We start from the raw sequence: 10,420 nt of genomic DNA, 5'->3' as shown, positions 1-10,420 counted from the left end.
TCCAACAAGTGGACTGACACGCCAGGCAAGTGGCTGACACCACGAGGCAAGTGGCGCCGAAGACAGTCCCCTGTCAGAGCTATTAAAGCAATGGGCTGACGTGGCGTAACCCCCACGGCCGGCGAGACTGACACACCTGCAACGGTGCAGCTCGTCGTCAGCCCATCCATCAATCTCCTCCTTCACTCCTCGGCTATAAATACCGACCCCAAACCAGGTTTGAGGTATCTCTTCACAATCCTCTAACTACTACTATTATCTTGCTTTGCTTCCCAAGCAAACTACTGATTCTCACGCCGGAGAGTGGTAACAAGGAGCACCCCCCACCCCATCCTCCTTGTTACGAGTCACGGCTTGTTTCCTTGTGCAGGAGATCATCCACCGGTGACCCAGCCAGCGATCTCCGAGAGGAAGGGATTAACCCTTCTTGACGAGACCAGTGTGTTAACCCTGCCCGGTTAACCATTGTTTCATCATTGGCGCCCACCGCTACTTTTAGCACTTTTTAATCCATCCCTCTCCCTCTCAAGATCATGACTGATAACCAAAACACCAATGCGGATAACCCAAATCCCCCGGTCCCAACAGGGGTCCACCCTTCGACCCCCCAACCCGGACACATTGGCACGTCCACCCAAAGGATCCCATCCTTTGCGTTCGGACACGACTTATCACAGGCCCCAACTGTGCTTCCACCAGGCGTGGACTTACACTCCTGGTACCAACAGCAGACTGACCTGCTGATAGCGGCTTACAACCGCGCCTGTACGGAAGCAAACGTACAAGCTGGGCCTACTCCAATACAACACACACCCGCCAACCGTATACTCCAATACGATGGCAGGTTACACTCACGTCCGGCTTCCAGAAGCCGACATGACGACCGTGGATCATCTTACTGTTCGGTCCATACACTCAATGAGGATACTTCCTCATATGAGTCCCGCTCCAGAGGGCCAGTGCATACCCGCCTGGGCCCCTATGGGGAAGATGGGAGGCGGTCAACCTCCAGGCGCGGCCTAGGCATCCAGAGCCGACTGGGCCCGCAACCTTACACGGAAGGGTACGGTCATACCGACCCTGACGATCAAACCTACCGCGGGGAGTCTCACGACACCAACAGCAGACCGGGGGGACGCAACTATGTTCCTCCCAGTCACCCCCGCACTACATACCTCAGGGCGGCAAAGCGCCCTGTGCACGAACCATACAGGCCAAGGGCCGCGGCCGAAAATTCAAAATTCGTCCCGCACATCGCCAACGCCGATATCACAACGACAAAATTCCCAGTCAACATTGGGAAATACAGTGGCTCGACCGACCCGGACGACCACATGAACATCTTCACAGGCGCAGGCGTCAATGGCAGGTGGGACGAACCCACCTGGTGCAATTTTTTCCCCCAGACCCTTATCGGTCTGGCGAGGGCATGGTTTGATTCTTTGCCAGTGGGATCACTGGATTCTTTCGAGGACTTGCGCGCCAAGTTCCTCGCCCATTTCAGCCAGCAGCGACGCCACGAACGCGATTCGCTGGACGTCATGAACATCTGGCGAAGGGATGACGAATCGCTCGAGGCATTCGTCATCCGTTACAATAAAGAATGCCTAGAGATAGGCGACGTGGCGGACCAAATGGCGCGAAACCATTTTATTCGGGCCGTCAAAGACAGAGAGATGATCATGACCATCTCTGGCAAGGAGGGTTTGCCTAAAAAATGGGAGGATGTCATGACCGCAGTCAAGACATATGCCCAGACACAGCGGTCGCTCGAACCGCACGTCAAAAAGGCAAAACCCCAAGCCGAAACATCCCACCAAGGGTCCAAACGTAACAACAAACGAAACCGGGATGCAGGAAATCGGGATATTACTAAACCGTATTTCCCGCAACCCAACACGTTTGACCCACAATCCTACAACCCTGCCCGAGACACTCGGGCACCAAGGAAAGAATCTCGGGACCGCAAATGGACCGAGATCAACCAGTCGCCAAGAGAGGTCCTCCTCGCAGATCCGCAATTCTTGCGACCGGCCCAACCAATGAAGTCCAAGAAAAGTCAGGACCTCACACTATACTGTGAGTACCACAAGGACTCGGGCCACACCACCAACAACTGCATCAGTCTCCGGCTGGAGATTGAGCGGGCGTTGAAAGAGGGGAAACTACAACACCTCTTACCAGGTGGACAAAAGCCCACCAAGCATATCACCCCTCACAACGAAGGTACCTCCTCCGGGAAGAAAGCCATGTACGTGGCTTCCACCCACATGATTTACGGAGGCAAAGGTAGGCCGCGCAAAGCGGCACGAAGACCGGACAATGATTGGAAAGACGAGCAAGTCGTCTTCCCAAAAGTCCGAGGCGGACCGCGTGATAGACGCGCCGTCGTCATTTCAGGCCAGCTGGCCCATTACTGCACCGAGCGTTTGTTCATTGACCCGGGCAGTACATCCGATATAATCTACGAGCAATGCTTCAATCAATTTGACCAAGAGGACAAAGATCGGTTGCAAGCCGTAGATTACCCGTTGGCCGGATTCGCAGGGGAAACAGTCTTTCCCCTAGGTCAAATTACATTTCCCGTGCGTCTTACCAATGGTAAACACACGCGGACGGAGGAGGTAAACTTCATGGTTTTACCCCACACCTCCAATTATGACGTCCTCCCAAGGAGATTTCAATATGATCACATCCGTCCCCCACTCCGCGGTTGGTTTCCCAACCGCATCGGGGGTTGCAATCATCTACGCCCGCAAGGACGTCATGATGACGGACGAAGCACGTCCGACAAAGGTCGCAAGGCCCACCCCCGTCGACCAACCGGAAAAATGGGTTCTCAACCCAACGCATCCGGAACAGAAGGTCACATTGGGTCATGCCTTATCCTCGACCACCAGAGCGCACCTGAAGGAGCTCCTCTTCAGGAACCAAGACATCTTCGCGTGGACTCCCGCAGACATGACAGGGGTCCCACGTGAAATAGCGCAGCACTTTTTGAATACCAAACCAGGTATCAAACCAGTGATCCAAGGCCAACGCCACCTTGGGTCAGCTAAAAATCAGGCGATGCAAGAGCAGATCGAAGAACTGCTCTCCGCAGGTATACTGCGGGAAGTCAAGTACCAGACTTGGTTATCCAACCCGGTCATGGTAGAAAAACCATCCGGGGGCTGGCGCATGTGCGTCGATTACAAGGACCTTAACAAGGCCTGCCCCAAGGATTGTTACGCGCTTCCAGAAATCGACGAAAAGGTCGATAACCTCGCACCATTTAGGTGGAAGTGTTTCCTCGATTGCTACAAAGGGTACCACCAGGTACAAATGGCACTTGAGGATGAAGACAAAACGGCATTCCGGACCCCAACCTGAAATTACTGCTATACAAAAATGCCGTTTGGGTTGCGCAACGCGGGCTCAACCTACCAGAAACTGATGAACGACACTTTCCGCGGTCAAATAAGCAAAAGTGTCGAAATCTATATGGACGACCTGGTCGTCATGAGCATGGAGGAAGATACCATGCTCACCGATATAGACAGAACATTCCAAACTCTGCGAAGCGTCAACATGAAGCTCAATCCAGGGAAATGCTCGTTTGGAATGGAAGAAGGCAAATTCCTTGGGTTCATCGTCACCAAAGATGGATTCAAGGTAAACCCGGAAAAAGTGCAGGCGATCGAGCGCATGCCATCGCCTGCATCGATGAAAGATATGCAACGCCTGGCCGGAAGGCTGGCGGCACTCAACAGGTTCTTGGCTAACCACGCAGCCAAGTCATACCCTTTCATCAAGACCCTGCGAAGCTGTTCAAAGAAAGAACAATTCCAGTGGACCACAGAGGCCGAAAAGGCCTTCCAGGAAATGAAGGAGTGTTTGATACAACTCCCAACACTAACCGCACCATGCAAAGATGAGCCACTCATCTTATACCTATCCGCTGCAGACAACGCAGTGGGCGCGGTATTAATAGTGGAACGAGCGGGGGTTCAAACACCCATCTATTATATCAGCAAAATGCTCAACGACCCGGAGACGAGATACTCAATAATGGAAAAATTGGTACTAGCACTGGTACATGCTTCAAGACGGTTACGACGCTACTTCGTAAACCACATCATCACAGTGCTAACCAATTACAGGATCGGCCCGATCCTATCCAAACCCGACATCTCTGGGAGATTAGCAAAATGGGCAATTGAGCTGGGCGCACATACAATACATTACAAACCGCGCCCTGCCATCAAAGGCCAAATCTTAGCTGATTTCGCCGCTGAAGTACCAGCGGATCGCATCCAAGAATGCGAAGAATCCCAAAATCCTGCGCCCCCACCACCCTCCTCAGAAGTATGGGCACTATTTACCGATGGTGCATCCAACGAGGAAGGCGCGGGCGCAGGTCTGCGACTCGTCAGCCCTGACGGCCAAGAGCTTACATATGCCATCCGCCTCGATTTTAAAAGCACGAACAACGAGGCAGAATATGAAGCACTATTAGCCGGGCTACATTTAGCAGTCAAAATCGGCGTGCAACATCTGGAAGCGCACGTCGATTCTTTGTTAGTTGCGGGCCAGGTACGCGGCGACTATGCCGCCAAAGGGGATATCATGATCCTCTACCTCGAGCAAGCCCTGCAGCTAAAATCCAAATTCGCTTCATTCAATATTCGACACATTAATCGAAGCGAAAACAAATCCGCGGATGCACTATCAAAGCTTGCATCCACCAGCTTCCAGCACCTGGCAAAGGAGATACGTATCGAGATTTTGCAAAATCCTTCGGTTCCTCTCCGCCAGATCAGCGTCATCCAATACGGAACAACGTCATGGATGACACCAATTATCGCATACCTTCAGTCAGGTGTGACTCCCGAGAGCAAAACAGAGGCACGTAAGTTGCAATACAAAGCGTGCCACTATCAAATGGGAGACGGTATCTTATACCGAAAGTCATACCTCGGACCGCTCCTCCGATGCGTTAATCCACAAGATGCCACATACCTTATCCGAGAGATACATGAGGGCATATGCGGCATACATGCCGGACCACGCATGGTCGTGGCAAAAATCATGAATGCCGGGTATTACTGGCCCGGCATGCACCTGGACGCCGTCAAAGAATTACGCAAATGCATGGACTGCCAGCGCCATGCACCAAAAACTTTGCGGCCAAAAAACAATCTGGTCCCCGTCACTACTGCATGGCCTTTTCAAAAATGGGCGATCGACGTAGTGGGACCATTCCCGGACGCACCAGGTGCAGTTAAATTTATCATAGTGGCGGTTGATTACTTCACAAAATGGGTAGAGGCGAAACCACTCGCTTCAACCACTGCTATGATAACAAGAAAGTTCATTTGGGAGCACATCATCTGCCGTTTCGGTTTACCAATGTACATTGTTACCGACAACGGCACCAACTTCGCTGCAGACGAATTCCAAAAATGGCTAGAAGAGCTGAACATCAAACACATATTCTCGTCAGTCGCACACCCGCAAGGGAACGGCCAAGTCGAGAGTATAAATAAAGTCCTAGTCGACGGAATCAAAGCACGATTGGGAACAGCCAGGCGTGGCTGGGTCGATGAACTCCCAAGCATCTTATGGGCTCACCGCACTAGCCCAAAAACAAGCAACGGGGAAACACCTTTCAGCCTCGTCTACGGGTCGGAAGCGGTGATACCCGCGGAAATGGGCCTCCCATCTCCTAGAATGTTGGCTATCGAAAAGCTAGACAACAACAGGGAACGTAGGATCGATTTGGACCTCCTAGAAGAAAGGCGCGAGAACGCCGCCATCAACGAGGCCAAATACAAATCCAAACTGGAAAAGTATTACAACGCGCGAGTCCGCGTTTGTACTTTCAATCCAGGGGACTACGTCCTACGTGACAACGAGGCATCTAACGCCGAGCGCCCAGGAAAACTTGCCCCCAAGTGGGAAGGACCCTACCTCATCAGCGAGGTCTTAGGGAAGGGCGCATACAGGTTACAAACACTAGAGGGCGAACCTATCGCCAGAACATGGAACGCACAACAGCTTAGACGCTGCTATATGTAAGCTATGTTCCTACACTCTCTATGTAACCTATTGGGCCGCAGGCCATTTGCAAATAAATAAATAAGCAATTTTCTACATTATTGTTTGTTATTACTATTACAAATGCGTGTTCCACTTTGCGGTATCCCAAAAACAGATTGGCAAAATCTTCATTCATGATACCCATACAAAGTGGTAACCACACACAAATATTGTAATAGGCCAGCAAAAGACAAACAGACTTGCATGTTTTATCCGGCCGGATACACAAGTTTTTGTTAAACACAATTCCTGAGCCCAAAAAGGCAAACAATGGAATTGACGCGGACTCATACGACAAAGGTATGGAGTACACTCGACCCCATTCACAAATGGGTAGAGTTCCGGTAATATAAGCTTTTACAAAGTTTACGCAATTCTAAAAACCCTCACACGGTAAATAACAGAATTGATACATACCCATACAACAAAAGTATGGAGTATACTTGACCCCGTTCATAAATGGGTAAAGATTACGCATACACACGTTCAGACATGCAAGAATTAAAAACACTTGTACAAACTGAACAAAGAAACTTTATATTCAAAAAATTCAAGTATCCACATGATGCTTACGGAATTTACATAAAGTTCCTATTCTATACAAGAGGAATACAAAAAAGGAGGCACACTAGCCAACCTAAACCCTATTTTGAACCGCTGGTCCCCGCGTCGCCTCCGACACCACCAGCGGGTTCTGCCTCTTCCACATCCGGATAAAGCATCCGCAAGCGGTCGACATAGTCCGCAACCTCCAAACACTCGTCCAGCTCCCCTACACAGGCAAGGGGCGTATCGTAAAAGGAGGCTACGGCCGCTTTCAGACGACCCTCGGTATCCACATCACGGAACCCGGATGCCTGATCGGTATAACCGCCTGCGGATAGTACATTGATGTGCCCAATGCAGCGGTTAAAACCAGCCTTGAAGCCAGCCTCGCGCGCACGTTCCTTGACCAGGTCCAATCCAGATGAGGTCTCAGGGGCATTCATTATAGCCTCGACAATCTGCAGTAAAAAGATCATAAGTCTTGCGTGCTAATCCAAGCAAATGTAAAGACAATGGACACTTACACGCGCAATGCCGTGAGTCCGCAGCCACTCACGGTCAGCTTCCAGCTGGTTAAAAGAGGACACCAAGACATCCTTGGCCTCAACGGCAGCGTCGGCTCGCTTCTCCGCATCAGACACGCGGGCAGTAAGGTCCGTAACCGCAACCGCCCGGGCCTGAACCTCAGCCTGTTACAAGAACAGCAAACGGTTCACCCGATAAACATTTTCAAAACAATAAAGGAAATATCAAAACAGAGGTAACGAAACATACCTGAAGGCTGGAAACAACCTTATCCAAACGAATGCGCTCCGCATTCAACTCTTCCAGAGCCTTGGAAGAACGGCTCTCCTTCTCCGCGGCCTCTTCAAGGGCCTTTGAGGCACGAGCCCCGGCTGCTTCGGCCTCTTCAAGGGCCTTCAAGGCGTCGGCCTTCGCCTGCAGCGCCTTCACAGAAATGGCCTCAGCCGCAGCCTTCTCTTGACTCAAGGTAGCATTCGCTGCCTTGGCATTTGTCAGCTCCTGCCGAGCATGAAACAGAATGTCATTCTGCTTAGCCCATGATGCATTCCACTTCTTGCGCTCATTGGACATTTTTTCATTCCAACTTTTGCGCTCATCAGCAAGAAGTTTAGCAAGGGTACGCACCTGTTTCAGCTGGGCAGCGGCAGCCCGTTCAGAAGTCTGCTTCTGCTTCTCAAAAGCAGCTTTATCCTTCTCGAGCTGCTCCGCACCCGCACGAGCAGCCTCGACCAACTTCTCGGCTTCCGCCCGCATACGAGCAGCCTCCTCCTCGCGGCGGCCCAGCACCTTATAATCTTCCAAAATGGCATTAGCCACGATGGAAGTACCTACCAGCATTGACGAGAGCTGGTTTACACGCAGCTCTCGGGGTGCGGCACGGGCACGCTCAACTTCAAAAGGGGTGCCCAGACCACCCAGAATCTCCTTGCTGGCCGCAGGGTCATTTGAGATATCATCCCCCTGCATAACAGTCCAGGGAGGTCGGTGATACACCATACTGCGACCCGGGGAATATGTGCGGTAGTAATACTCCAATTCAGACTCCCCAGGCTGAATTGGAGGCCCGTCGTGACCTGCATCACCAGCAGACGAGCCGCTACCCTTCTCCCCAGCAGGAGACTTCTGCGGCTCAGCATCCTGCTGCCGCACCTCAGCATCAGACTTCTGCTTACCGGCATCTGAAAACCTCAAGTTCAATCCATCACCCTCATCAGGAGAGATTAGATTGTCAGAGGAGTCCACAGTATCAAAAATCCGGTCAACAGTCGCCTCCACCGTCTTCTCCAAAGGGGGATCACGAACTGGCCCAACAAAAGGGGCCACAGGCTCCTTGGGCGCGACCGTCTCTTTCGTTACACCCGCACCCGCGGCAGCGGTGTGCGGAGGAGACGCAGGAATGTCAAAAAAAGAATACCCCGCATCTCGGGATTCTGCAATACAAAGAGTATTCAATGAGTATTTCCCACCCATGGTACATACAAAACAAGGAAAAGGGATATACTTACCAGCAGCAACTGCAGGTTTCTTCTGCACCGGAGCAACTCTCCTGGTCTGCAGTCTCCGCCTCTTCGGTCCACCACCACCAGCAGCTTTCTGCTCTGGCCCCCTTTTCTCTCCAACAACGGGGGGAACCACAGCAGTTCCACCCGCGGCCGCACCACTACCTATAACACCCAAACCCTCAAGGGTGTCAGATACTACGACGTAATCGGTATATCCCCGAGAACAAGATTGATAGGTACCTGCGGCTTCGAAAACGGAAGAAGGGGCAGCTGAGCCTTCAACACTCCCCTTACCACGACCCCGCACGGTCTTTTTTACCGTTTTCTTCTCCACAGTCTTTTTAGGGACGCGTTTCTCAAACTTCCCCAAATCCGCAAGGACACCTGGATTCACACAATCAACAGAACCAGTCAAAAAGATAAACTGAAAAAACTAATGCCACGTAAGACGTACCTCTTGCGTCTCCCGGAACCGGGGCTTCCAGCACCGCTTTCGATGGTACGCGGAAGTTCTTCAGAATTTCAAGGTTGAAACCTTTCTTCAGCTCAACCGCGATCAGTTCAACCTGGCCCTTGAAATCAGGCTCAAACATCCTCCACAAGCCAACCGCATTCGCTGATACATGCATGCAGGTTATCACAAAGGCTTAGGAAATAAGGAAAATAACAAAGGGTAACGAGCTTACCACCACCCTGTTCCCGCAACACGGGCCTTTCCTTCCTATCCGGTCTAGAGAGCATCATCCGCAATATCCATAGTTGGTCATTATCCAACTTCTTGAGTTCAATAGGCCGCAGCCTAGAGAACCAGTCCGCGGTTTTCGCGGAAGCAACAGGAATATCTTCATCGGAAACTCCAACATCGACGTTCCTGAAAGACATGTTAGCATAGACCGCACAGGCTTTCACGTAGAAGAACCTCTTCTTCCAGCCTGTCACACCCTTAGGGGGTGTCATCAACTTCAGACTCCCATGCCTTTGAGTGAACGAGAAAAAACCGGTGTTCACCGTCAACTGGTAGAAACGCCGGAAATTCTCCACTGAAATGGGCAGGCCATGGGCACGGAATGTGTACTCAAAATTCCGAATTCGGAACATTCCGAAAGGACTAAGCTGGGAGATATGGAGGTGATAATACTCCAATACCTCCGCCACAAACACCGTCACCGGCAACCTAAGGTTACCGTGGGTGAAAAAATCCGCCCACAAGGTTATATAACCCACCGGAGCATCGGCACCGGTGTCCCCCACTTGTGGGTAAGTAGCATTCCAGTCTTTGGCCATCTGAACAGTGGCCATCAGGGTTTTAAAACTACCTTTCGTCCACTTCAACACCGGTAACCCACCACCGGGAACATCAACATCATCATCCTCGTCTTCTTCTTCGGCCACTAAAGGCTGTTCAGGGTTTTCACCCTCCACATTATGTGGACTAGATGGTTCAGCCATCAAAAATATCAAAGAAACAGAAGATGGTGAACAGAAACACTAGAAACCTCACCGGAATTTCAGAAAAAATCGTCGGAGAAGACAGATGACAACTTTCTCTCAAACGGCAAATTTTTTGAATTTTCGACCAAGTGAGAGGAAACCACAAACGGTTTTCCCCTTATATACCCATCGCAATTAATGCGGAGGGAGAAAGCAAATCATCACGTTCAAAAAGAGCGTATCTTGCAACAACACGTGTCGAGCGCCGTTTTAGCTGACGGTTATCACGCGCGCGTGGCCGCCCACGCGCCTGACAAAGAAGACGTTTACACTCC

At 51.2% G+C, this 10,420-nt stretch overlaps 1 protein-coding gene across 1 annotated transcript; it reads right to left on the bottom strand.

The window, feature by feature from the left end:
- Positions 1-6,658: 6,658 nt before the first annotated feature.
- LOC118480303 lies at positions 6,659-8,622 on the bottom strand. Its single transcript, XM_035975078.1, has 4 exons — positions 8,325-8,622; positions 7,402-7,493; positions 7,152-7,316; positions 6,659-7,085 (listed from the first exon to the last, which is right to left on the bottom strand). The coding sequence occupies exons 1-4, from the start codon at positions 8,620-8,622 to the stop codon at positions 6,726-6,728; spliced, it is 915 nt and encodes a 304-aa protein (XP_035830971.1). The 3' UTR covers positions 6,659-6,725.
- Positions 8,623-10,420: the final 1,798 nt, after the last annotated feature.

Source organism: Helianthus annuus, chromosome 7, assembly GCF_002127325.2.
Source record: "Helianthus annuus cultivar XRQ/B chromosome 7, HanXRQr2.0-SUNRISE, whole genome shotgun sequence".
In the NCBI taxonomy this organism is placed as follows: Eukaryota; Viridiplantae; Streptophyta; class Magnoliopsida; order Asterales; family Asteraceae; genus Helianthus; species Helianthus annuus.
The sequence above is the reverse complement of the archived record's forward strand: the minus strand, read 5'-3'. Positions and strand labels throughout refer to the sequence as shown.

What these genes read in the sequence shown, in the direction of transcription:
- LOC118480303 (XM_035975078.1), bottom strand. Translation starts at nt 8,622, where the DNA reads ATGGGTGGGAAATACTCATTGAATACTCTTTGTATTGCAGAATCCCGA. An exon ending in CTTGAGGTTTTCAGATGCCG is followed by an intron (nt 7,494 to 8,324) that starts GTAAGCAGAAGT and finishes AGGCCCTTGAAG; the next exon opens with AGGCCGCGGAGAAGGAGAGC. An exon ending in GGACTCACGGCATTGCGCGT is followed by an intron (nt 7,086 to 7,151) that starts GTAAGTGTCCAT and finishes TTTTTACTGCAG; the next exon opens with ATTGTCGAGGCTATAATGAA.